Source organism: Malus domestica, chromosome 09 (genome assembly GCF_042453785.1).
Source record: "Malus domestica chromosome 09, GDT2T_hap1".
NCBI classification, from domain to species: Eukaryota; Viridiplantae; Streptophyta; class Magnoliopsida; order Rosales; family Rosaceae; genus Malus; species Malus domestica.
This window is the reverse complement of record NC_091669.1, coordinates 14282257-14308014: the sequence shown is the minus strand read 5'-3', so window position 1 is coordinate 14308014 and position 25758 is coordinate 14282257. Positions and strand designations below refer to the sequence as shown.

The 25758-nt window shown below is 37.4% G+C and overlaps 5 protein-coding genes across 7 annotated transcripts; all 5 read right to left on the bottom strand.

Annotated features, from left to right (window-relative positions):
* Positions 1-5156: 5156 nt before the first annotated feature.
* On the bottom strand, positions 5157-5882 carry LOC139187787 (secreted RxLR effector protein 161-like). Its single transcript, XM_070804381.1, has one exon. The coding sequence runs from the start codon at positions 5880-5882 to the stop codon at positions 5157-5159; it is 726 nt and encodes a 241-aa protein (XP_070660482.1).
* Positions 5883-6440: 558 nt separating this feature from the next.
* On the bottom strand, positions 6441-13016 carry LOC139187786 (uncharacterized). The gene is made up of 3 exons (XM_070804380.1): positions 12547-13016; positions 8032-9308; positions 6441-7072 (listed from the first exon to the last, which is right to left on the bottom strand). The coding sequence occupies exons 1-3, from the start codon at positions 13014-13016 to the stop codon at positions 6441-6443; spliced, it is 2379 nt and encodes a 792-aa protein (XP_070660481.1).
* A 2096-nt stretch (positions 13017-15112) lies between these two features.
* On the bottom strand, positions 15113-15643 carry LOC139187785 (uncharacterized). The gene has a single exon (XM_070804379.1). The coding sequence runs from the start codon at positions 15641-15643 to the stop codon at positions 15113-15115; it is 531 nt and encodes a 176-aa protein (XP_070660480.1).
* Positions 15644-15738: 95 nt separating this feature from the next.
* On the bottom strand, positions 15739-19994 carry LOC103443700 (GDSL esterase/lipase 2-like). 3 transcript variants are annotated; one of them, XM_070805437.1, is made up of 7 exons: positions 19867-19994; positions 19692-19745; positions 18499-18906; positions 18268-18302; positions 16870-17100; positions 16518-16776; positions 15739-16297 (listed from the first exon to the last, which is right to left on the bottom strand). In XM_070805437.1, exons 3-7 carry the CDS (start codon positions 18758-18760, stop codon positions 16056-16058), a joined length of 1029 nt encoding a protein of 342 aa, XP_070661538.1. In that variant the 5' UTR covers positions 18761-18906; positions 19692-19745; positions 19867-19994; the 3' UTR covers positions 15739-16055. The 3 variants fall into 3 exon arrangements, with proteins under 3 accessions (XP_070661538.1, XP_070661537.1, XP_008380811.3); XM_070805436.1 differs by having other exon boundaries at positions 18268-18389; positions 19867-19984; XM_008382589.4 differs by lacking the exons at positions 19692-19745; positions 19867-19994 and having other exon boundaries at positions 18268-18389; positions 18499-19005.
* A 1806-nt stretch (positions 19995-21800) lies between these two features.
* Positions 21801-24929, bottom strand: LOC103443636 (GDSL esterase/lipase 5-like). Its single transcript, XM_008382524.4, has 5 exons — positions 24390-24929; positions 24119-24240; positions 23154-23384; positions 22754-23009; positions 21801-22296 (listed from the first exon to the last, which is right to left on the bottom strand). The coding sequence occupies exons 1-5, from the start codon at positions 24649-24651 to the stop codon at positions 22046-22048; spliced, it is 1122 nt and encodes a 373-aa protein (XP_008380746.3). The 5' UTR covers positions 24652-24929; the 3' UTR covers positions 21801-22045.
* Between the last annotated feature and the right edge of the window lie 829 nt (positions 24930-25758).

Sequence of the window (25758 nt, the reverse complement as noted above, 5' to 3'; positions counted from 1 at the left end):
ATAATGTCGAGTCTAACCAACTCAATTGTTAGCATGAATCTACAATAAGTCCGGTTATAGATGAAGTGTAAAGAAGTTGTTAACGGTAAATCCCACAAAGGGTAATCCCGTGTAAATCCCACGAAGGGTAATCCTACATAGATGTTGATTTTCAGTTGTTGAAATTGTGAAGGCCGATGCCATTGTTCAATGAAGTTGTTTTTTTTTTTTTTGGTAAAATCTACAAAGGGCGATCCCGTGGTGTTATAGTTAAGGCTGATGCCACACTATAGTTTGTTATTTGTCTGTTTTTAAAGGCCAAAGCCAATGTTAAATGAAGTTGTTGACGGTAAATCCCACGAAGGGTAATCCCGTAAGAAATTGTTATAACCGGCGTGAGGGTGTGTTACAATTTTATAAGAGCTGTTCTTTGATTGAAGCTCCTGTGAGAGGCAGTGAAATATTGGATGTTTTGGATGGGAATATTGGATTTTTATATGAGCAAGTAGCATCTGTTCATTTTACCAACAAGTGTTATTAGTGAGCAGAACTTTGTGGCTTTGATTTGTCAGAAGAATTAAGAACAGAAGCTTTGGGCATTGAAAGTGTCACTGGAATTAATTGCCTTGATTGATTGATTGCCAATTCCTCAAGTCTCTATGTTTTGATAGACAACTGAGGAGCAGCGCGAGCTCACATTACTGCAATCTTAGGGAAATCTCAGGGCAACAAAACCTTTTTCAATCAGAAAGCATCACCAAAGTCAACCTGAAACAAGAACACTCTGCAGTGCATCCATTTGTCCATATTTCAGTGTTTGCTATTTGAGGACTTTGCTGCAATCTCAAACTGGGATACCCCAGTTGAGATTGAGGAGGAGTATTAAGCATACAAGTCAGCAATACAGTTAGCAATACAGTTAGTAAGTTGGTTAGAGTAGTTAGGCTTTCTCTTATAAAAACAGTTGTGTAACCTTCATTCTATCAATCAATACAAAAGCATATTTCTCTCTCTAAATCTCTCTCTTTCTCAAACTCTCTGTATTGATCTTTCTTCTCTTCATCTTTCTTCTTGATTTTCTTTCAATTCCCAAATATTACAATGTAGTTAACAATATTGACTAGTATAAGAAGGGTAGTATGGTCTAAAGGTAAAATGGTGCTGATATGGCAAACTGTTAAGTAAGGCAGTTGGTATATTTGGTAGTTAGTTAGAATTGGTGGGAAGATTAGTTAAAACTGTTAGTGCTAGTAGCTTAAGAGATAAGGCAGCCACTGTGCTATATAAGTGTGTAAGAATCTTGTAATATTCATTCGAGCAATATACAGAAACTCATCTCTTTGCAATTCTCTTTCTTTCTCTCTAAGTGTTCTGCTTTTCTTCGGTTCTCTGTGAACTGTTATCATGGTATCAAGAGCGAGGCCGATTCTTGGACTCAATTCCGCTGTGCGACTTCTTGCGATCGGTTGAAGTTTGATGGTGGTTGAAGTTTCTTGGGGTTTTTCTGCTCAAAGGTCCATATTTCCATTTGTATCATGTTCTTTCTTTTTGACTCCACAGTGCACACCATCTGTTTGCTTAAATGCCGCAGTGAAAATTTGTTTCTTCGATATGGTTTCTTGTATGCAAGTTTCTCTGTTAAGGCCGATAGCCATTTTCTGCGAGATTGTTGAAGGAATACAAAGGCCGATAGCCATTCCTTTCTGTTGCTTGATTACTTCTTGGTTATTTGAAATTTGTGCACTCGAAAAAGGCCGATTGCCAAGAGTGTGTTGAATGCAATTTGTTTCCTCCATAAGGCCGATAGCCGGATTGAAAAGTTCTGTCTCAGATATTGTGTGTTACTCCTTAAAGGCCGATAGCCGGAGTAACGTTCTTGAAAAGTTTTGTTTGTTGTTATTGTGTGCAACTCCATTAAGGCCGATTGCCGGAGTGCAGTTCTTGTTCCCTTTCTTCATTGAAGGCCGATTGCCAAAGAGGGGTGTGTTTCTTGATTTCTGTTAATAATGAAAAAGGCTCACTTACTGTCAAGGGAAGCTACACGCAAATTGAGGGAAAGGTCAAAATTGTTTCACAAGCCACCTCTGCTGTCGCCTTCTAGAGGTGGCAGTGCCAGTCCAAGTGTGCGGACACTCTCCCCTGCTGCTTAGAAGTTTGTAAGAAATGCAATGGGCAAGTCCTCATCTTCTATTGATGAAACTCTTCATGCCAGTTACCGAGGTTCAAGTCCAGGGTTTACTACTCCTAAAGGTGGAAGGAGTGTGTCGAGGCTTGGAAGCCATGCTAGTATCGTATTGAGATCACCTTCTGCTACAAGGGAGGGCACTAATCAATGTGCCGATATCTTAACTAAAGATCAATTTGTTACAATCTTAAACTTGGTAACCCAAGTTAAGATTACGGGGGGATATTGACTAGTATAAGAAGGGTAGTATGGTCCAAAGGTAAAATGGTGCTGATAAGGCAAACTGTTAAGTAAGGTAGTTGGTATATTTGGTAGTTAGTTAGAATTGGTGGGAAGATTAGTTAAAACTGTTAGTGCTAGTAGCTTAAGAGATAAGGTAGCCACTGTGCTATATAAGTGTGTAAGAATCTTGTAATATTCATTTGAGCAATATACAGAAACTCATCTCTTTGCAATTCTCTTTCTTTCTCTCTAAGTGTTTTGCTTTTCTTCGGTTCTCTGTGAACTGTTATCACATTCTACCTCCTTAAGTTTATGGTCAAATGCAACCTTATACAATATTTTTAAAACATTTTCAATCTCATACGTTTACTATTATTTCATTTCAATTTCATACTTCTATTAGAATTTCAGTTAATTACTCCGTTGTATGCCTAAGTGGCTGTCATAAACCCCAATTTAGCATCTTTTAGAATAATTCGATCAAATTACGAATTGAGTTTTGCAAATAACTAGGTTCTCCGATTGACAAGAATAAACACATCGATTCTGAATTGTGTGGACAAAGAGGAAGAGAACTCTTCAACTATGTATTGAGCGTCTTCTTCGAGGTCATAGACCATCAATAAATCGCCGCGCCATCGACTGTCAATAAATTGTTGATTTCTCAGCTTATTGGGGAATTTCCCACATTAGTAGGAGCTTTCCAAAGAAATAGCTTAGTAGCCTCATTAGCAGCGCTTGCAGCCCTTGGTTAACTGTCTTGTTTTCTCCCGTTATATTCATTATCCTTCCGTCAAAGATCCCGAAAGCGGCTAAAAAAAACAAAAAAACAAAAGGAGCCATCCTTCACGGGCTAAGCCCCTACTCAACAAGACTTTTATTGCATCACCCACCCTGGCTCAAATTTAGGCAATGTAAAGCCATATGGATCAGGGTCATCTCTGAGATTTTAGGGCCCCTGTGCTAAATTTGTAAAGGAGGCCTCCCTTAAGATAGTTTAAAGTTTTTAAAAAATTGTGACAATGTATTGATACTAAAAAACATTCACTTAAATCAAAACAAAGACACTTAGTACTACAATCTAGTTGTATTCCTCTTCACTTGTAAGTGAGAGGTCTTAGGTTAAATTCTCGCCAAAGGCGAATTTGAACTACATTATTGTTAGCCAATTTTGAGGCTTAGCCTACTCTCCCACCCCCTTAGTGTAGATACTATTGTTTTTTCAAAAAAAAGAAAATAAAAACAAACTTTAATACTCACTGATTGCATGTTTACAAATGTCCTTAATGATAAGTAAAAGGAGCTATAAACATAACATTCACTAAATAATCAAAAGCAGTTTTATCTTAAACAACCAAACATGAAAAAAAAAAATTCAAACCCCTAACTTCAAAGTTTCACTTGAATATATAACATTGTTATATAATAAAATTAAGAAACTATCATTTTTTAGGATGTTATTATTGACACTCAAAATATATCATTGTACTCCAATTTTTTATATTTACAAAGAAAAAAAAATACTCTTATAAGGAATGCACAATGCGGTTTTAAAGTGCTAACAAAATCAATTTTTGAATATAGAACATTATTACATGATGTTAGATGACAAAAATTTAAGGGCCCCTTCAAATTTGGTGCTTATGCGACTGCACCTTTCACTTCCCCTCAACGCCCCTTTTGATATGGATCTTCCATAGCCTCCTCGAGAATCCGACGGGGGTCTTCGTTGTCCAAGATAATAAAACCATCAATATCAGTAACGTAAGCATGAGACTTTTTGGTAGTACCGCGAAATGCTTTCTTTATTCCCATGAAGCCAGAATCATGATTGACATGTTGGAGAATAGAATTCCATAAATATATAAAAATTTCTAATGCAAGACAAGTCAAAGGTCTCAAGGAGAACAAGAATATACCATGGGAATTACTCAATCAAGGGAAAGTGAGCTCACCAAATGTTGATAATCGTGAATTTACTCACACGACTAAGTCATACACTTGATTTAGAAAGAAGAAACAACTCACTTTGACTGCACAAGACAAATATACTAGTTAGGTTCAAGTATAACCTTTAGCAATTAGTTTTTCTTGGTACCTTTCAATTAACCCATCACAAGTTTAACCTTGTAAATTCTTTTACATGGATCCAACATGTATTTTTTCCCCTTCTAACTTCACAATAGTTTATGTCTTATTCTCCTCAAGAGCTTGAAACTCCTCCATTGCGTCTCTCCAAACATCTTGCAACCTTGCTTCCTCAGGTTCGGAGATTTTGCAGACTTTTCTTAGAAAAAAGTTGAATAAGGATGAGATAAATTTCCATAATCCAATGAATTCTTAATTGGATATTTTGTGGTATGATAGCTCAAACAATCACAATATTTTCTGGTATTTGTCTATGTTGAGATTTAAGTTCAACAAAGTGTGTATGTATTCATGAAAAAGAATTACAAGGGAGAGGTCTCATAAAAAGGAGACGAAGCAAGGAAGGAAAAACCTACCCAATAAACAAATGCAAACAGCTACAAAGTAGTAGCTAGAGAGAAAAAGGCTAGCCCTAGATACAACTTACAAGAAATCTCCTAGAAGACATAAACCCTAAAATTAAGGAATAACACTTTAACACAAAGTGATGGCCACCCATCAGTTTCAATACTCCCCATCAAGCTGGATCAAGGGGGTTGATTGATCCCAACTTGCTCAGCGATCTTTGGAAATGAGTAGAGTCGAGAGCTTTTGTAAACAAGTCAGCAAGTTGATCATAACTTCAAGTGTACACGGTGTTAATGACTTTGGATTGGACTTGTGCTCGGATGTAATAGCAATCAACTTCAATGTGCTTTGTTCTTTCGTGGAATACCGGATTTGAAGCTATATGCATGGTAGCTTGGTTGTCACAAAACAAGGACATAGGTTCCTTGTTGACGCAGCCAAGATCCTTTAGGAGACTTTTTAACCAAATTAATTCACAAGTCGTGGCTGCCATGGCTTTATATTCATCCTTAGCACTTGATCTTGCAACCACGGTTTGTTTTTTACTCTTCCATGTCACAAGATTGCCACCAACAAAAGTACAGAAACCAGTGGTAGACTTGCAATCGAGGGCATTACCCACCCAGTCAGCATCAGTGTATGCTATGATATGATTTGAACCATGTTTTTGCATGAGTAAACCTCTACCAATGGATCCCTTCAAGTATATGAGTATCCTTTTGACACTCTCCAAGTGAATCATCGAGGGAGAGTGCATAAATTGACTGACAAAACTTACAGAATAAGCAATGTCAGGTCTGGTGATAGTGAGGTAGATTAGTTTTCCTACCACGCGTTGATAAACCCTAGGGATTGGTAGTGGTTCACTGGGTGCATCTACTTGAAGTCTACTCACCAGAGGAGTAGAAGCGGGCTTGCAATTCAACATGCCAGCTTCATCCAATAGATCAAGAACATACCTCCTTTGATTTAAGAATAAACCCTTGGAGGAAGTGGCCATTTAAATGCCAAGAAAGTACTTTAAGATTCCCAAATCCTTAATGGCAAATTGTTGATGAAGAGAGGATTTGAGGGCATCGATTTCTTCTATGTTATCACTTGTTATAATAAGATCATCAACATATATAAGAACAACTAGTTTGCCACTTATACCAGTACGAACAAATAACGAGGAATCGGCATGGCTCCTTATGAATCCTGCAGCTTCAAGGACTGAACTTAACTTCGAATACCAGGCTCGGGGAGATTGCTTCAGTCCATATATGGCCTTATGGAGCTTGCAAACTTTGTTAGTTTCATGCTCTTGTGGATGTCCGGGAGGAAGCTTCATGTACACCTCCTCTTCGAGGTCACCATGAAGAAATGCATTCTTCACATCCATTTGAAATAAGGACCAATCGAGATTAACTGCCACAAATAACAACACTCGTACAGTACTCATTTTGGTTACGGGAGCAAATGTCTCCTTGTAGTCAATGCCATAAGTTTGAGTAAAGCCACGGGCTACTAAATGAGCCTTATGTCTTTTAATATTGCCATTTGAATGAAACTTGGTCTTCTATATCCACCGACTCCCTACTGCCATTTTTCCTTTTGGAAGATCAACCACACTCCATATTTGGTTGTTGTTTAGTGCTTGAAGCTCTTCTTTCATAACTTTCTGCCATACTGGAATGTGAGCAGCTTCATTAACATTTCTTGGTTCATCATTAGTGGACAGCTGATGTAGAAAGGCTACATGGGATGGTGACAGTTTTTTATAGGTTAAGGCTTTGGAGATGGGATGTCTTGCCGTGTACGTAACATACTCTTGCAGCCTTAGAGGAGGATGCCTGTCACGAGTAGGGTTTCTTCGTGGTGCCAAGACAGGTTGATGAGTAGTGCCTGAGCTTCCTTGATCAGGAGATATTTCCTCATCATCATGTTGTTTTAAGTGGTGATCGAGATAAACATTGAATTCATGTAGATTTGCTGGAGTGGGCAGAGGAAAAATGTCCAGTAGGTTCTCCCCCTGAGGTTCTTCACTGCTATTTTTGTGAAAGAATAAAGCATTCTCATCAAATCGAACATCCCTTGAGACACCAATCTTTCCATTAAGAGGATTGTAATATTTGTATCCTTTTTTAGTGCTCGAGTATCCCATGAAGGCACTCTTGACAGCTCTGGGATCGAGCTTGTCTCGATGTGCAGCTTGAATATGGACATAACATGTGCATCCAAAAGTTCTCAGGTGTGAGATGTCAATAGTTCTTCCCTTTATTACTTCAACAAGTGATTTTGAATTCAATACACGGGTAGGTAACCTGTTGATGATGTAGGCTGCAGTGAGGAGAGCCTGAGACCAAAACTTTCTAGGAATATGCATTTGAAGCCTAAGAGATCTGGATTTCTCTAATAAGTCAAGGTTTTTTCTCTCGGCTACACCATTCTATTGTGGTGTACCAACACAGCTGGTTTGATGTAAAATCCCATGATTGCCCAAATAATTAGACATATTGTTGGATGTATACTCAGTGCCATTATCCGACTGTAAAATGTTTAACTTAGAGGAGAATTGGTTTAAGATTAATTGATGAAAGTCTTTGACAGCATCAAGGAATTCACTTTTGAATTTCAAGAGGTAAATCCAAGTGCAACAAGAATAGTCATCAATAAAGGTGGCATAATATTTATATCCATCAAATGATTCTACACGAGAAGGACCCCAAATATCTGAATGAACAACCTCAAACAGTTTACTGGTTCTAGACTTGGAAGAAACAAAAGGAAGCCTAGTAGCTTTGGACATTTGACAGACTTCACATTCATGTGTGGCTTTACAAAATTTTGGAAATAGTTTGTTAATCACAGGTTTTGAGGGATGGGCTAATCGAAGGTGCCAAAGTTGGTACTCTTAAGGAAGACTTAGGCTGGCAAAATGATGCTTAAAAGGCTTGAGCTTCTTTGATGGATAGTAGAGTCCATTCAATAGAAACCCTTCACCAATCTTCTTCTGGGTGACTCGATCCTGAAATACAACATTGTGAGGAAAGAATATGGCAAGGCAATTTAGTGTGTTTGTGAGTTTTCCTATGGACAAAAGCTGGAAGGGAAATGAAGGCACATACAAAGCTGTTGACTCAATCTCATCACTTAACAGTTTAGTTTACCTTTTCCCATAATAGGTTCTACTTTCCCATTTGCTACAGACACAAGTGAAGACTCAGGCATATTTTGAAACTTATCTAAGCAAGATGACTTATTTGTTATATGATATGTGGCACCTGAGTCTATGAACCAACAATCATGCATAATTTCATTGAGAGCGGTGGAAAGGGCAGAGATAATACCTGAAACATTGTCTTGGGTTGTGGTCTCATTCAAAAAGCCTGCAAATTTTCCAAGCATGGTAGTAGGATTTTTAAAGATCACTTCCTCTTCCTCAGTGGTGCCTTCTCTCCTATGAAGAAAGCTTGCAAATTCATTTATCAAATCTATGGGATTTGCAGTGAAGTTTGGTAAACCACCAGTCAACGAGCTAGTTGAATTGAGAGCCTTTGGAAAAATTCCCTTGCCTTCTTTGATCATTCTTCCTTCCTTATCAAACTTTGGCTTTAACTCCGGATGTAGGATCCAACATTTTTCCCTTATGTGCCATTTCATGTTGCAATAGGTACATTTCCAATCTGCCTTCTTTCCAGTAAATTTTTTTTCACCAGTATGTTTATGATTGCTGGTGAAAACCCTTGCCTCAGAGTTGGACTTGGATTCAATGTGCATGACTTTTCTTTGAGTTTCCACCAGTTGGACAGCTTGACAAACACTATTAAACGAGGGCAGATCTGCAGTCATCAGCAAGTGACTTCGAAGGTCTTCATATTCTGCTCCAAGACTTGCCAGAAGTTGAAACACTTTGTCTTCATCAGCTCTTTTGAGGAGTGCAGCGAAATCTATTGTATGTGGACGATACATGTCAAGTTCGTTCCACATGGACTTCATGCTCCCAAGGTGTTGCACGAAGGATTGATCACCTTGCCTTAGCCCAGTGAGATCCTTCTTAAGTTGAAATATACGAGCAGCATTGTTTTGGCTGCCATACATCTTTTTGATAGATTCCCATAAAACATGAGAGGATTCTAAGTAACTGAAGAGTTCAGACAGCTTAGGTTCCATAGAGTTAAGTATCCAGGACATAACAAGCTGATTGTTTGCATGCCATGCACCATACAATGTAGAGGATGGTTCAGGTGCTTTAATGCTTCCATTGGCATATCCTAGCTTCGATCTTCCACCTAGGGCAAGAGAGATGGTGCGAGACCATGGTAGGTAATTAAACTCGTTTAATAACATTGAGCACATGCGCAGATTTGGATTGATTTCACCATGAATCACACTAGAAGATAAAGTGTTTGACGAGCTTGCTGCCTTCGGCTTTAAGTCTGGTCTTCTGCCATGACAGTGAACGAAGAGCAGAAGACACCAAGAAAGAAAGAAATATTTTTTTAATGGAATGGATTGAACAACAGAGGCAGGACCTATGGTTCTTGCTCTGATACCATGTTGAGATTTAAGTTCAACAAAGTGTGTATGCATTCATGAAAAAGAATTACAAGGGAGAGTCTCATAAAAAGGAGACAAAGCAAGGAAGGAAAAATCTACCCAATAAACAAATGCAAACAGCTACAAAGTAGTAGCTAGAGAGAAAAAGGCTAGCCCTAGATACAACTTACAAGAAATCTCCTAGAAGCTAGAGAGAAAAAGGGTAGCCCTAGATACAACTTACAAGAAATCTCCTAGAAGACATAAACCCTAAAATTAAGGAATAACACTTTAACACAAAGTGATGGCCACCCATCAGTTTCAATAGTCTATTTCTAGTTGACCTTCCAAACTGAAGGTTGAGACGGAGAAGCAGGAAGATTTGATGCTCCTCTTGGAGATGATTCCTATGATTTAAGGGAAGAAAACTTGTTGCCTGTTTCAAGAGTTTAATCATTTGATGGAGGAGACACACCAACAGAATCTAACAACAAATTCAAAATAGCTCTTTCTGAGAGCCATGCCCGATTAGTGTTTGTTCAATAATACTTGTAGCCTTTTATGTGGAAGGATAAGGAAAGAAGATACACTTGATGACATTTGGATCATGTTTATCTTGATTTTGAGCTTAAACATGGACAAAATTACTGTTGCAAGTGTTATAAGTTGGTTGTTTTATATTTAAGTACTTCTATGAAGGACTTGAACCCAAGAAGCTAGACAACCTGTTAATCAAATAAGAACCTCCATTAGCACATTCATCAGATACAACCAAGTAGCAGGTGACCAAACACCAACAAAAATTATAAAATGTTTATAACTAGCAGAAGAGGCAATTTTTGAAGCCATCTGAATGGACTACTCAAGGTAGTCCTTGATGAAGAAACGGTTCTTTGTTTGCTTGGAAAATTGGCAATTATTTCACATAAAGTATCACTAGTTGGACTAAAAGGCTTGGTGGTTTTTGTGTGGTTTAGTATATTTAACTCATAAATAACATTATTGCATGTCTCATCACATACAAAAAAGTTACGAAGTTACAATACTAAACAGTAAACACCGATGCGATTACATTATATGTGAGCCAACATTTCTCATTACATTGTGGACAAAAATTCATGGCTCAGGTCTAAAAGTAAAAATTGAACTATAAAATAAAAGGGTAAATCGCCAAAATGGTCCCTGAGATTTGCATAACTCATCACTTTGGTCCCTGAGATTCCAAATCGATAAAAGTGGTTCTTGAGATTGTCCACCATCCATCATTTTGGTTATTCCGTTAAAAACTCCGTTAAGTGTCCCAAAGCCTTTGGCCAAAAGTTTGGGCAATTTTTAAAGCTTCGTAACTCAATCGTTTCTTAACCAAATTCGACCCATAATATATCAAAATGAAGATAGGAAAGTGTAGAATAAGATTATACCTATTTCGAAGCTATACTATATCTCCGTTTTGGTATAATCTTATTCTACACTTTCCTATCTTCATTTTGATATATTATGGGTCGAATTTGATTAAGAAACGATTGAGTTACGAAGCTTTGAAAATTGCCCAAACTTCCGGCCAAGAGCTCCGGGACACTTAACGGAGTTTTTAACAGAATGACCAAAATGATGGATGGTGGACAATCTCAGGGACCACTTTTATCGATTTGGAATCTCAGGGACCAAAGTGATGAGTTATGCAAATCTCAATGACCATTTTGGCGATTTACCCTAAAATAAAATATAAAAAAAATTAAAAAATGATTATATTATAGGGAACTTTAATGAAAAGCTCTCGGTATTGTTCATTTTAGCGAAAAACCATATTTTTACACTAAAAAGTTAATCCTTGTACTATTCACTTTACTATTTATTTTGTCCTTATTGTGAAAACCTGCTATGTAACTTGTTTTCATTAATTGAGTTAAAAATAATTGGTACAAAGAGAGACTTATATAGATACATGGATCAATCAAGATCCTGAAATTAAGGCCTATACAAGCTATTATGTGAGTTAGACTACTAAGTAGATGAAAAGCAATCTGAGATGACTGTACAGTAATCAAGGAAATGGACTCTTTAAATAAAGGGACTGAAGACAGACTTTGGTTCAAGGGACTGAAGACAGACTTTGGTTTACTCAACACTCCCCCCAAGTTAGAATGGATGTTTATTATTCCTAACTTGCAAAGCAAAGTTGTAAACTGATGTAAGCTCAGTGGCTTTGTGAAGATGTCGGCTGGTTGCTTCATGGTTGAAATGTGAGATGTCCTGATCATTCCACTTTGAACCCCTTCTCGTACAAGGTTGCAGTCAATTTCTATGTGTTTGGTTATTTCGTGAAAGACCGGATTCGAAGCGATGTGAAGTGCCACTTGATTATCGCAATATAACTTAACTGGATGTTTATGTTTGATACCCAAGTCTTGTAAAACATATTTCAGCCAAGTGACTTCATAACAAGTTGTCGCCATTGAATGCTACTCCGCATCTGCACTAGAATGTGACACGGTGTTTTGTTTCTTGCTTTTCCAGGAGATCAAAGATTCTCCAAGAAATACACAGTATCCGATGGTAGAATGACATGTGTCACAACATCTGGCCCAATCCACATCACAAAAAGCATTCAGTTGAATTAGACTTCTTGCAAAGAGAAAAATACCTTGCCCTAGTGTATGCTTAACTTATCGTAAGACTAGGTGGGCTACCTCCAAATATGGAGTTCGAGGCTTCTCCATAAATTGACTAAGAATGTGGACAGCCTAGACCAAATCAGGGCGCGTGATGGTCAGGTAGATTAGTCTCCCAACAAGCCGTCGATAAGAAGAATGATCAGTAATGCATTGTCTTTCGTTCGTTTTGAGTGATAAGTTTTGCTCCATATGAGAGGTGGCTGGTTTTACGCCAAGGTAACCTGCATCCTTAAGTATTTCAAGGGCATATTTTCGCTGTGAGAGAGTGATCCCCTTGCTAGAGCGAGCAATTTCAATGCCCAAAAAATATTTTAAGTGGCCAAGGTCTTTCAACTTGAATTGCTTCATAAGAAAAGACTTAGTATCCTCAATTACTTGTATGTTATTCCCTCCCAAGATAATATCATCAACATAGACAAGGAGGGCAGTGAATTTACCATCATGGTTTTGGACGAACAATGAATAGTCTACCTTGGATTGTTGATAACCGACATTTCTATGAGCACAAGAGAGTTTGATAAACCATTGACGAGAGGCTTGCTTAAGCCCATACAAAGATTTATGAAGTTTACAAACTCGTGTCTCCCCTTTCGTCTGAAACCAGGAGACAAGGACATGTAGACATCTTCTTCAATATCACCATGGAGAAAGACGTTGCTAATGTCAAGTTGGTAGAGGTGCCATTGTTGGACTGAGGCAACGGCAAGGAGAAGGCAGACTGTAGTCAGTTTTGCAACCAGAGCAAAAGTTTTGCGATAATCTAAGCCCTCAATTTGGCTATAACTTTTGGCAACCAAGTGTGCTTTATATCGCTCAATGGATCCATTGGATTGAAATTTGATTTTGTATACCCGCTTACATCCAACCGACTTCTTTCCAGAAGGCAACAGTTGAAGAGACCATGTCATATTCGCAGCAAGGGCTGCCAGTTCTTGTTCCATGGCTAAACATCATTGGGGGTCGCATATGGCCTGTGAGAATGAACTAGGTTCTATGGCAGCCAAAATGGAAGTGGCGAAAGCACGATGTTGAGCAGATAAACAATCATATGTGAGTACATCAGACAAAGGGTAAGAAGTACCTGCCATTTTGGTCAACGCCGAGTCAGATGAAGGGATGGACCGAGAAGGAAGGTTGATGTCAACATGATATTGTTGAAGATAACCAGGTGCATGAGTGGGTCGTTTAAGACGGGGTGGTGATGTGGGAATAGAATGAGAGGGAACCGAAATAGGACTTACCGGCAAAGAAGATGATGGGTCGACTGAATCCTGCTCTAATGGACTGTACGAATGAATGATGGTGTCATCACAATCAGTATCTTAAGTATGAGGAAACACAACAGGTGAACTGCAGTGGAAGATGGAAAAGGAAACGCATTTTCATGGAAAATAACATTACGTGAAATAAAGATTTTACCCGTTTGAAGTTTGTAAACTTGATATCCCCTTGTGCCATATGGATAGCCAAGAAAAAGAAAACGTGTGGCTCTTGCATCAAATTTGGTAGGACGATGGTGGTGTGTGGAAGGGAAACATAAACAACCAAACACTCGCAAATGTGCATAAGCTGGTTGTTTGTGATAAAGTATTTCATAGGGTGATTTGCCATAAAGAAGAGGAGTTGGAGTCCTATTTATGAGATAAGTGGCAATGAGGATTGCATCACCCCAAAATTTCTTGGGAAGATGAGATTGAAAAAGTAAGGCTCTAGCAACATTGAGTAAGTGGTGGTGTTTGCGTTCTGCTACCCTGCTTTGTTGGGGAGTAGAGACACAACTTGTTTGACATAGAATTCCCTTATTTGAAAAAAAAAATTGTGTCATAAAAAATTCAATGCTGCAAAAATTCAAATTTTTAATGCAATGAGAGATAACTCGTAAGGAGCACGTGTTTGTTTGGCTAATGGACAGATTAAACAATCATCAATGCTGCAAAAATTCAAATTTTTAATGCAAGGAGAGATAGCCCGTAAGGTTTTGTTGGAAAGATGGCCAAGGCGTTGATGCCAAAGCTGAGAAGAAGAATGAGCAACAACTGATGTTGAATTACACCTGGTTTTTGTCACATTATCAAGATAGTAGGGTCTTTCTCGTTCAGTTTCCGTCCCAATCATCTTCCCCAATCGTTGGCCTTGAAGTAGACACATTTTATCAGTGAAGATGAGAAAGCAAGATGAGGTATTTAGTGGCTTTGCTGACAGAAATTAAATTCAGTTTAAATGATGGAACACAAAGCACGTTGTGAAGGACGAGATCATTCGAGAGATGAACTGTGCCAATATGTGTGACATCGGCAAGTGCATGATTGGGTAGGTGCACTTGTCGATTGTATAATGGAACGCTTGTCATTAAACTTGGTGAGCAGACCATGTGGTATGTGGCACCGGTATCAAAAATCCAGTTCTTTTCCTTATTGAGAGCAGAAGCACAAAAAACTCTACCTGAGAAATCATTCATAGTAGAGGTGGTACCGACATGATTAGCTGTGGAGTTGGATTGGCTCTTATCAAGGAGTGCAAGCAGGTTATGATATTGCTCGGAAGTGAGGCTGTAGGACGAATGAGATGTTGTTGGAGGCATTGGCTTGATGTCAACATGATTAGCCTTAGAGTTGGAACCCTTGCGATCTTGATAATCTCCCCTATCGTTGTTGTCCTTTGTCTTTTTTAGTTTGCGGCATTGATCAATGATATGACCTCTCCAATTACAGTAGTCGCACTTGAGATGTGCACGATAGGTATCTGAAGTGTGTTCGGTTGCATCACAACAATCACATTTTAGATGGGGATTTCTAGGAGAAAAATTCCTACCAGAGTTTCGCATGTTGTCCCGCATGGCGAAAGTTATGGCATCGGTGACTGAAGACCTTCCAAGAGCATGTGTTGAAATTGTTCTCTTCTTCTCATCTTGAATAATGAGTGAGAAAGCTTTGTTGACAGCAGGGAGGGGATCCATAAGTAAAAGTTGCCCACGAACTGCAATGTAGGATTCATTGAGACCCATGAGAAACTTCATGGTTTTCTAACTTTGCTGAAACTACATCAATTCTTTCGCAGCTCCACATGCATAGGTTGGGAGAGCACACAGGGCATCACGTTCATCCCAAAAGCTTTTTAGTTTGGTATAATATGCACCAATGGTCAAATTTCCTTGAACACTTCCATGTATCTCTTGTTCGATGTGGAAAAGATGTACACTGTTTGTGTGAGAGAAACGTTCCTTCAACTCATTCCAAATATCAGCTGCAACATTGTTGTAGATGATACTTGCTCTAATATCTTTCGAGACAAAGTTAAGCAGCCAGGATTTCATGAGGTCATTGCAACGAGTCCACTGTTGGGATTCAATTGTGGATGCCGACTCAGGCTTTTTAATGGTTCCATTGATGAATCCTTCCTTGTTCTTGGCATTGAGGGCCATGGCCATGGCTCGGCTCCAAGTGGAGTAATTTTCATCATTCAACGAATGTGTGACGAGAATCGCTCCAGGCTGATCGGAGTGATGAAGATAAAGAGGATCGCTGGGATCTTCGTATTTGGTGTGTTTGCTGGAAGAGTCGGTTGCCATGTCGACGAGGAGCGGAATGCTATAACTTCTTGGTGTGTTTGAACGCCAAGGGTTTTAGGTTATCAAGTTATCAAAGAGGCTGTGCTCTGATACCATGTGAAAACCTGCTATGTAACTTGTTTTCATTAATTGAGTTTAATGTAATGGTACAAAGAGAGACTTATACAGATACATGGATCAATCATGATCCTGAAATTAAGGCCTATACAAGCTATTACGTGAGTTAGACTCCTAAGTAGATGAAAAGCAATCTGAGATGACTGTACAATAATCAAGGAAATGGACTCCTTAAATCAAGGGACTGATGACAGACTTTGGTTTACTCAACACTTATTGTTAAAACTCAAAGTTTTCAAGCATTTTTCATTAGTTTTCCTTATATTCTAACACCCAATTAGAATATTTGATTTACTTAATACTTAGTTTCAAATAGTGTTTTCAAATTGTAAGACACGGTAGAGTTGGGAGTTCCATTCCAGAATTGGTCGGCAATCTGTTGAAAGACCCTTTCAGTTGGATGACCAGAATCAAAGTAGACATATTCACTGACGTTCTTACACAGGTCATACTCTTTGGTTCCTCTCTTGCCTCCACAGCTATAAATTCCTCGATACGGACCACTTCCACAGCATGCCACTTTCCCTTCCTCAAAACCTTTGCCAAACAATAGCATCCCAAAACAAAAACAACATCACTTAGTTCTTTCTCATAGATTAAGTAATCAAAGCATCTCTAGAATGTATGGTCGAGATTCATAATCTAGCAACAAAGATATATTAGCGTGGCAATTACTCATAAAAAAAATCAGTAAAGTTGAAATTTCTAGTAGTGCAAGAGAAAGTTACTCATAAGAAAATCGAGGAAATGTACATACCATATTTAGAGGGGTGACTTATTCTTTCTGTCAGAAACTCATAGATTTGGGAAAGTGAGAATCTGAATCCCTTGAATTCTCTCTCTAGCTTCTGTAGGAGTTTGGGAAGTAATTTGTTGTGTAGTTTTACGTATGGTGTGATTTTGTCAAAGCAGCCACCACCATTTTGTCCCTCAACAACTGCTCTTGAATATGGTAAACAAGCAAGAGGATCAAGACCAAGAAACCCAAAATTCCTTCCTCCTTCTCTATATATTTCCTGACACATCGACATTAATATTACTGAAAACTTGGCATATATATCAGTGGGAAAATCTCTTGTTTTTCAAGTACGTACTAGCTAGGAATTTACTTTGATCACTGCAGTGATATTTCCTATCACAAGGCCAACAAATTCCTCGTGAGGGTGGGGTCCGAGCACACTGGAGTTTTTCTCGAAAGGGAAAGTGTAATCGTTGCCTCCGACGCTAAACAAGTAAACAGCTCTTGATAGCAGGGTCTTGGTTTGTTCATTCCCTAGTGTCCGGTTCAACGACTTCCTAACGCTCTTGAAATATGAAAGTTGAGAATGAAGATCTATCACCTGAGGAAGGTTCAGACATCAATTAGTTGCACCTTAAAGGACTTTTTTTTTTTTTTTTTTGTCAAAATCTTAAGGGACGTGTTTGATTATAGTAATGGAGGATGATAAATATGTAAATTTAAAGAAGTTAGTTACAATGTTTGAGGCTTTGAGCCCAAATCAAATGTGTTCTTGGCAACATTTCTTTATACTAAATTGGTTGTTGACTAGTTACATTTTTTTGGGAATGAGGATATCTGAGATAAAGTAGGAGTAATCGAAATTGAAGGAAATATGAGAGAAATCGGTTACGATGGTTTGGACATATGAAACGACGACCTACTGACTCTCCAGTTAGAAGAAGCGGTTACAGGACAGAGGCTCAAGGCCGAAAGAGTAGAGGAAGACCTTAGAAGACTTTGGAAGAGATTATAAGAAAAGACTTAAAATATTTAGATCTAACAGAAGACCTTGTAATCAATACTTAATGGAAAAAGGCTTTGCTATTGTTGGTTGTTGACTAGTTACATGCATTCAACGGGTTGTTGCCGTAAGTGTTTCTTTGTCAACAACTACTGCTCGTAAGATTAATTTGAACTTATCCCTAATTTGAACAGATTAATAATAGGCAAGTCTTTAGAGTGATTTGTTTGTATGAGGAGGTGAACTTATCCCTATCCGCCATGAGTAGGTAGCAAGTATAAGCAGTTTTATAATGATGTACTACATTTCTTATATTACATTGGTTGGTATATAAATATATAGGGGTGTGATATTCACACACCCCTTTTTACTTCTCCCACATCTTTTTAGTTTTCGGCCGTCGGATCGGATGAATTGAAGAAGATCAACGGACATAAATTAACAAGAATGTGTGAGAAGTAAAAAGGAGTGTGTGGATAGCACACCCCAAATATATATTATATATCTCTGGTCAAGGTTCCACACACCCCAAATATATATTATATATCTCTGGTCAAGGTGCATGGAACCCAAATGTATAAAAAAATTGTGGTGAACAATGGTTGACCTAATTTACAGTATAGTATATGCCAGTAATTTACATTATAGTATATCTCTGATAAACGTGCGTGACTTTTCTTGTATAGTATATGCTTATAATTATAAAAACCAAATTAGTGAAGTAACCCAATTGAACTCATATGCAAAATGATGTTACATACGTACCAAACCTTGGCTTGTTTCGACCAAAGCACCAGCTCCTGCAGATGCAAAGTTTGCACCATATGTAAATTGATCATTTCCAGGTTGTAGATACGGTGGAATAAATGGCAACTCTGCATACTCAGCTGTAACAGCAAAATAGATTTATATACTTAAACTATTGATTACATATACTAACAATATTTCACGTTTCTATACGAAAATATTCACAAAATTGTAAAGTTTATATCTTACCAATAAAATCTGAAATTAGTCGACCATCAGAAAATCTTCCGGTTGGGTTCTTGAAGAAGGTTTCACCATATGGCCAGTAATTTGCCCGAAAAGTAGTGTTGACGTAGTTATTATTTCCAGCATCAAAAAATGAATCCCCAAAGAAGAAAACGGGTACAGGTTTTTCAAACACAAATTGGCCGCGGCTTTGTGCTGTGACGAGAAGGCCAAGGCATGTACAAAAAACAAAGACACAAGAGACATGGAAGCTTGAATTTGCCATATTAATTTGTTTGCTAGATAATTCGAATGTTCAACTTACATGATTTATATAGCGATTTATAGGGGGCAATTCACCGTGACCTAATGTGTTTTGGTCAGCTGATCAGTGACCTATCAATTTATGCATAAAAACCAATGACCTGGTCTCTAGAAAAAATCAAACAATCGATCAAAATTCCAAATTAAAACAATCCAGAAGGAAAGGTACGTAAGCAAACAACATTTCCCGTCAGTCTCTCATCTCGAACATTATAAACATCATTGTTTTCATTTTATATGTTCATTTTTTATGAGAACTAATTTTAGAAAGGGTTCCATTCTTTGAAATTCTTCAAACCTATAAGTACGTCAACTTCCAATATTTGGTTCCAGTCGGGAACTTCAAATAAGTATAATATAGTAATTTGCTTTAAATAAAGTGTATAAATGAACAATTCATCACAATATTTTACTTGGTACTCACATCATCCATTTGTTCTATATATTTGGATGACTACATGGTTTCTGATTTGAAAGATCTTTTGTTGGTTAATCTTCAAATGAAGATCAAGAAAAACTTATAACATGAAGATACGTTTTTTGTAAGGGATATGTGCATTTTTTTTTTTTTTTGGGTGGAAGGATCCAACTATTATTTTTTCTATATGAAATTGGCTGTGTATAGCCGGACACAATCATCTAATTAACTACTCTTTGACAAATCTCAAATGATTTTTTATTATGATTAGTTTGACATATGGATTTTTAGAAACATACTAGAAGATTTTACCCGCACGTTATTGCGGGTCGAAAATTCAACTTTAAATTATTCTGTAAACACAAACACACACATATTTAAACACATAGAAATCAAAATGGAGACTGTAGAGCGAGAGCAATGTCTAAATTTATACAATTTAACAACATAATCAAATGTCTTGCTATTTACATACAAAAGTGGTCAGCCTGCTCTTCCCCATTGGCAAATATCCTAGTTTTCATTCACACTGCCAGTTATAGATGAAACATTTTAAAACATGAGATTGTTTATATACACAAAAAAATTGGGGAATTGAGGTTACGATGGGCTATTCACATGCAAAAAATATGAAGGAGCACTGTTCTTACTTGTACAATGGATGAGAATATTGTTCAGTACATATCCAAATGTTTTTTTCTTGGAGCAGCAGCTGTAGACAACAAAGTTTGTGTTATTGGTGAAAAAAAAATAGGAATGTTAAGAGATATGGAATAAGTTTTGCATATGAATGGATTTACACTGCTGAAAAAATAAGAATACAATAAAGTTACCTAGTTCTTGTTCTGGAAAGAAGGGTCTGTTTTTAAGCTAGTTGGGGATAATTTTTTTTTCAACAACTTGATTGGAACTGGTCAAAATCTTGCATAAATTTCTTCTCCCTCATTACTTGGAAAAAAACCCGAAAGTACAAAAAAAAAATAAAAAAAGCTTTAAACAGGAAGGCGACTGAGTTTCCCAGAAAAAAAAAAAAAAAAAAAAAAAAAAAAAAAAAAAACTGTTCAAGAACAGTATTCAATCGTGACCTATCACTTTCCCATCTTTTCTGCCCTGACCAATATATATATATATATATAAGGAAAAGAAAACGTTAAATATATAAATATAAATAAATATATAGATTCCGTCATTACTAATTTACTACCACAGCCATCTATATATATATCAGAGAGCTTAAGGGGAGGGATCTCCATTTTTTCAAAAAAAATAGGGACACGCTCCCCACCGTTAGATTGACTTTAATGAAATTGTGTGGTTGAGATTAAAACACAGGCCACAGAATCTCAACCACATGATTTCATTAAAGTCAAATCCAACGGTAGGGAGCGTATCCCCATTTTTTTTTTAAAATAGGGATCCCTCCCCTTAAGCAATTCCATATATATATATATATATATATATATATATATTTCTGCCACTTGCATTTATTATCTCTTTTTTGAGAAGTGAGCTTTTGTCACTACCATTAGACCTCTCTCTCAAATGGAAAGGGATAAACAACACCTGGCATAATGTAAACCAAAACCAACTAAAGCTTGCTTCCAGCATCTTTTTTACAAAACACAACGCGCATACGCATAAGGATACGATTGAACGATGACCGACGCTTGGCAAACACAGGCAAAAGCGTCATTTCACTGTACCAACCGCGGGAAACAAAGAAGACACAAAGGGGCATTTTAGCCATTACACTGCTCATGAACAGTGCTTTTCTACCGGATCTTAGTATATAGATAATGTGTCACGTCTGGACATTTAAATTTGGTTATCTGTGGTGAAGATGTGAACATGTTATCCAAAGATTTGGAAGAAAGAATACATACACAAAGACTTTACATAACGAAAAACGTGTACCAGATATAACCTAAAATTTGGCGCCGCAAAGGCCTTTACCATTCCGATTATAGTTCTTCCAGAAGCAAAGACTTATTAGGTGTTCGCCTGCGTTGCTTAACCGAAGTACCAAAAGATACATGAGTGTTGTCAAATTATTAACGCTTGATTCATTCTTCATCAAATTGAAAATTTTGTGACCTGGTCTTATCTTTGGGCATGTTTATTTACAGTTTTGGGAATATGAGTTATATGGTTTGATCGGAGAATGATACCTAAATTGTTCATGTATGGGATAAACATATTTTTTAGGATATCTCATTAAACATTGAGAATGAAATGTTGAGATAAGTCTCACAATGATGGGAAGAGGGATCTTACATAGACTTATAAGAGGTTTGGCTACTCCCCATATTGCCAATTGGTTTTATGGTGGAAATTCAGCTTTTTTCATGATATCAGAGCAGGTTGTCTCATGTGTGAAGCTAAACGGCCACACGTACTCCACGTCATCCCGTTGTGTTGTTCACGTGTTAGACTTGAAAATTCGCCACACGTGAGGGGGCGTGTTGAGATGAGTCTCACATTGATGAGAGGAGAGACCTTGTATGAACTTATAAGAAGTTGGGCTACTCCCCATATTGCCAATTGGTTTTACGGTGGAACCTCAACTTTCTTCATGAAACACATATACTCAACGTGGGACCGACTTCTTTATTCAATTCTAAAAATGAGACTCATACCTTACATTATCATTTTTCGTAAGTAAATTTATCATTCATTTACTTACATTATTGCGTAGAGGAATCATAAAATAATTTTTTTTTCATGTATAACCAAAGATTGAAAATTTGAAGTTTCTAAGGCACATGTTTACCATAACTTAATAGTTAATGTGTCCAATTTGGGCTGCATGTTACATTTGATGCAAAAGACTTACAAGTCTTGGAAGAGATCCTTGAGACTGTATAGACCTGTCGTGGACTTGGAGTTCAATGGCCGGCCACTCCACATTTCATTAGCAAATTGCTTGTAGACCTTCTCAGTGAGATGCAAAGAGTCCCAAAACACATATTCATTTGGATCCTCACACAACTCAAACTTATTCACTGTTCTTTTCCCTCCACAGCTAAATACTCCTTTAAACTGACCTGTTCCGCAACATGCTGTTTTCCCTTCCTTAAAACCTTAATTTCATCACACACAATTACACAATTCAATATCTACTTGTAACTTGTAATGTATTACACATTTGCATAAAAGATACGGAATATGATTATGTTTTTGTGCTTAGACGTTATGTGTAGATTTGGACTGTCACTAATGTTTTTTAGATACATTGGCGGTTTTAAACCCTGACCATAACGTACTCCTACCTATCACCCTGCCCACCCTCCTCACTAGGCTACCCCAGTGGCTTCAGCCCTCTTTAGGAACAGAACAAAATTGCACATAAATATGAAGTGGGTGTACTCATCAAATTATAGGGTGCATTTAGTAACCCCATATATAAGAAGTTCCCAACGTGTTGTGTTGAGCTTGTTGGTTCGCGCGTAAGGCACAAGGGCTAGCCAGTTCGGCCATAATGTTTACCTAAGCACGGAATTAAGACAACTAATTTGCTTGTGTGCATTGAGTACGTACCATATTTAGAGGGATGCCTGATTCTCTTTCTAAGATTGCTGTTCAAGTCGTAGAGTGAATATTTGAAACCCTCCAACTGGTTTCCAAGTTGAATGAGAAGTTTGGAGAGAGCTTTGTTATGCAATTTGGCAAGTGACGAAACCTCTTTTAAGCAGCTACCATTATTTTCAGGCTTGATTATTCTGACCCCCGGAAGACAACCCGAGTCCAGCAAATTGATGACCCCAAATTTCCTACCCCCTCCTGAATAAATTTCCTGCCAATTTTACACCCAATCAAACCATATAAAAAATTCAAACTTGTTTGATTAGGTAGGGTCAGGTCGAATATAAAATGTGTGGTTTTGACCGACAATTTCAAAACATAACATTTCAGACTCTGTAAATTGCTTAATGCATACTTGGATGACGCTCGTCAAGTTGCCGATAACCATTTCGACGTATCGTGAGTGAGAGTAGGACTTTAACATGGGAGAGTTGGTTAGGAAAGGGCTTATGTAATCGTTGGTTCCAATGTTGAACAAGTAGACGCCTCTTGAAAGTGTCACTTTGGCTTCAACATCGCCTAACTTGTGTCTGAACCAGGTCTCTACCTTCTTGTAATACTTCAGTTGTGTTTTAAGGTTAATGACCTGAAATAAGACGGAATATGAAGGTTCCATAACTATTTAGCTGCAATTTGTGAGTGACAAGTAGATGTAACATTCATGTAATGTTTTCCATATTTAGAAAAACCTAGATGCAATGGTTATCTCATGCGTAGAAATTATACTTGTGGTAAAATAAATTAATAATAGAATCATTTAATTATTATTTATGAAGCGTCCTACTATGGCCTACATGAGACATTTTAAGGCACGCAGATCAGACCACGTGTACCCTATGAGCCAAAACTTAAAAAAACACCCCCTTACCCCCACCACCCCCAAATTTTGAGGCCTACACTTATCTTACTGTGTTCCCAGCCTCTCTCTCACACTTAACCCCAATCTAAGTTCCCACACAAGAATTTCTACCTTGAGGGTTTATATGATATGGGTTAATAACTCACCAACATTTAAATATTACGTGTTGTTTTACTATTGATTTTTTACGCTATTTATGTCAGATAATGAGGCAATATATAAAACCATTACACCTAATTTTCTCGATTTTCTTGTTTTTTTTTTTTTTTTAACAATGTAATACAAGCTAAACATTAGTGCTTCACCTTACCAAATAATTGGGAAACATCATGAACGTCACCAAGTGATATATGTTTCATTTCCTCACCTAATTATGTAGCGCAGCAGAGTAATATGTATACCAAATTGTATTAATAGCTGGCCATATCATAATATCACTCTCAAATGTAAAGAATACATACCTCGCCTTGAAAAGTCTCCACCAGAGCTCCAGCTCCGGCAGATGCGAAATTCGCGCCACCATAATATTGGCGAAATCCGGGTTGAAGAAAGGGTGGAACAAATGGCAGGTGAGCGTACTCAGCTGCATAGTATATTGGATAAGATCCAAATTAGATTAGATCACGATAAAGTATAAGCAGACAAAAAATTTTGTATTGGGTTAGCTAGCTAGCTAACAAAAGTGGACATGTACAACCAAGGACGACATTATAAAAGATTTGTAAATCTTACCAATAAAGTCTGACATCAAACGTCCGTCGGAGAATCTTCCAGTTGGGAACTTGAAGTAGGTTTCTCCATATGGCCAGAAATTTGCTTGGTCGAGAGTTGTAGTGTTGATGTAGTTGTTGTTGCCAGAATCTAAGTAAGAGTCTCCGAAGATGAACAAGGCAACTTGTTTTTTTGAAGGCCAGGATTTGCTTCCAAAACAAGTTGAGATCAGTAGTGCTGCATGAAGAAACAAAACGACGGAAACAGAGCTTTGCTTTTCCATGGCTGATAATTAAGTTCTTGAAGTTATATCAATGTCAAACAAATATAGAAACTTTGTTTCTATTTAGTTTGAAATTAGATGACTATATATAAATCATGGGAATTAATACATCTGGGTGATGAATAAGAAAAGACTTCTCGCCAACACGAGTTGCAGAAGTCAGAATAAATTTGAGAAATTGAAAATATTTGTCCAAAAAGTAAAGAAAAACGTGGCTCAGAACTAATACTAGGCGTTGAACTTTGAACAGATATTGTTTTGTTTTTTTTTTTAGATATATTTTGGGTAATGCTAGATAAACCATATTTTTAAATTACATTTTGTAAATCACGTGGTTGTTGACGGTTGGCCTTCTTTTTAAAATTTTTTAAATTATGAAGTCTTACTTTATTGTTACATCATATGATTTAAAAAAAAATTGAAAAGATAGTCTCCCTAACATTTTCCTTATATTTTATAAGCGATTTAAAATTTTCAACCAGCAATGCCCAAATAAAAAAAGAGTAATGGATTATTTTCTTGGTGGATTATGTTGGCGTGAGTCAGGTATTTCCTTGATTGTAATCATTTATTGTTATTGATGCACAAAACCGGAGGTTTTGAAACAACGTAAATCCGACCGTGAAACTGCAAGAAATGTAAATAACACAAGATGCATCATGGTTCACCTCAAGGTTTGGGCTACGTCCACACTGATTATATTTCTCTGAGAATATTTGTGAGGGAGAGAGTGTGAGAGCTTTGCTCTAGATAGGAGAGGCTTAGGGTTTGTGAGGGTGAGGAGGCCCTTTTATAGAATAAGGGCTCCTCCCCTAATTACATATTTGCCCATTCCTTTATTACATAATTACATTTAAGTTCCTCAAGTATTTATACGAGGTCTAAATACGAGGCCCTAAATATGGTATAAACAATTGTAATTTCCTTATTAGTTGGGATTTCCTTGGAACCCTAGTGAACTATGTAGTTTGTATATATATTGCCTCATTGAGAGAAGAATACATACACCAATCCAAACCCTAATATTCTACTACAAATTTATCTTAGTCTTAGAACAAGTTTTTGCCTGTCTCAATTCCCCAAAAACCCCCTTGCCTGTCTCAATTC

Bases quoted from the DNA above. Each gene is read 5' to 3' on its own strand.
- LOC139187787 (XM_070804381.1), bottom strand. From the start codon at position 5,882: ATGGCCACTTCCTCCAAGGGTTTATTCTTAAATCAAAGGAGGTATGTT.
- LOC139187786 (XM_070804380.1), bottom strand. From the start codon at position 13,016: ATGGAACAAGAACTGGCAGCCCTTGCTGCGAATATGACATGGTCTCTT. The intron at 9,309-12,546 runs GTAGACTATTCA...CTGTCATGGCAG, and splicing joins TCGGTTATCAACAATCCAAG to AAGACCAGACTTAAAGCCGA. The intron at 7,073-8,031 runs GTAAACTAAACT...TCCATATTCAAG, and splicing joins AGAACCTATTATGGGAAAAG to CTGCACATCGAGACAAGCTC.
- LOC139187785 (XM_070804379.1), bottom strand. From the start codon at position 15,643: ATGGCAACCGACTCTTCCAGCAAACACACCAAATACGAAGATCCCAGC.
- LOC103443700 (XM_070805436.1), bottom strand. From the start codon at position 18,760: ATGGCAAATTCAAGCTTCCATGTCTCTTGTGTCTTTGTTTTTTGTACA. The intron at 18,390-18,498 runs GTAAGATATAAA...TTGCTGTTACAG, and splicing joins ACTAATTTCAGATTTTATTG to CTGAGTATGCAGAGTTGCCA. The intron at 16,298-16,517 runs GTATGTACATTT...TGTTTGGCAAAG, and splicing joins AAGTCACCCCTCTAAATATG to GTTTTGAGGAAGGGAAAGTG.
- LOC103443636 (XM_008382524.4), bottom strand. From the start codon at position 24,651: ATGGAAAAGCAAAGCTCTGTTTCCGTCGTTTTGTTTCTTCATGCAGCA. The intron at 23,385-24,118 runs GTATGTATTCTT...GTCTTATTTCAG, and splicing joins TGGAGACTTTTCAAGGCGAG to GTCATTAACCTTAAAACACA. The intron at 22,297-22,753 runs GTACGTACTCAA...GATGAAATTAAG, and splicing joins CAGGCATCCCTCTAAATATG to GTTTTAAGGAAGGGAAAACA.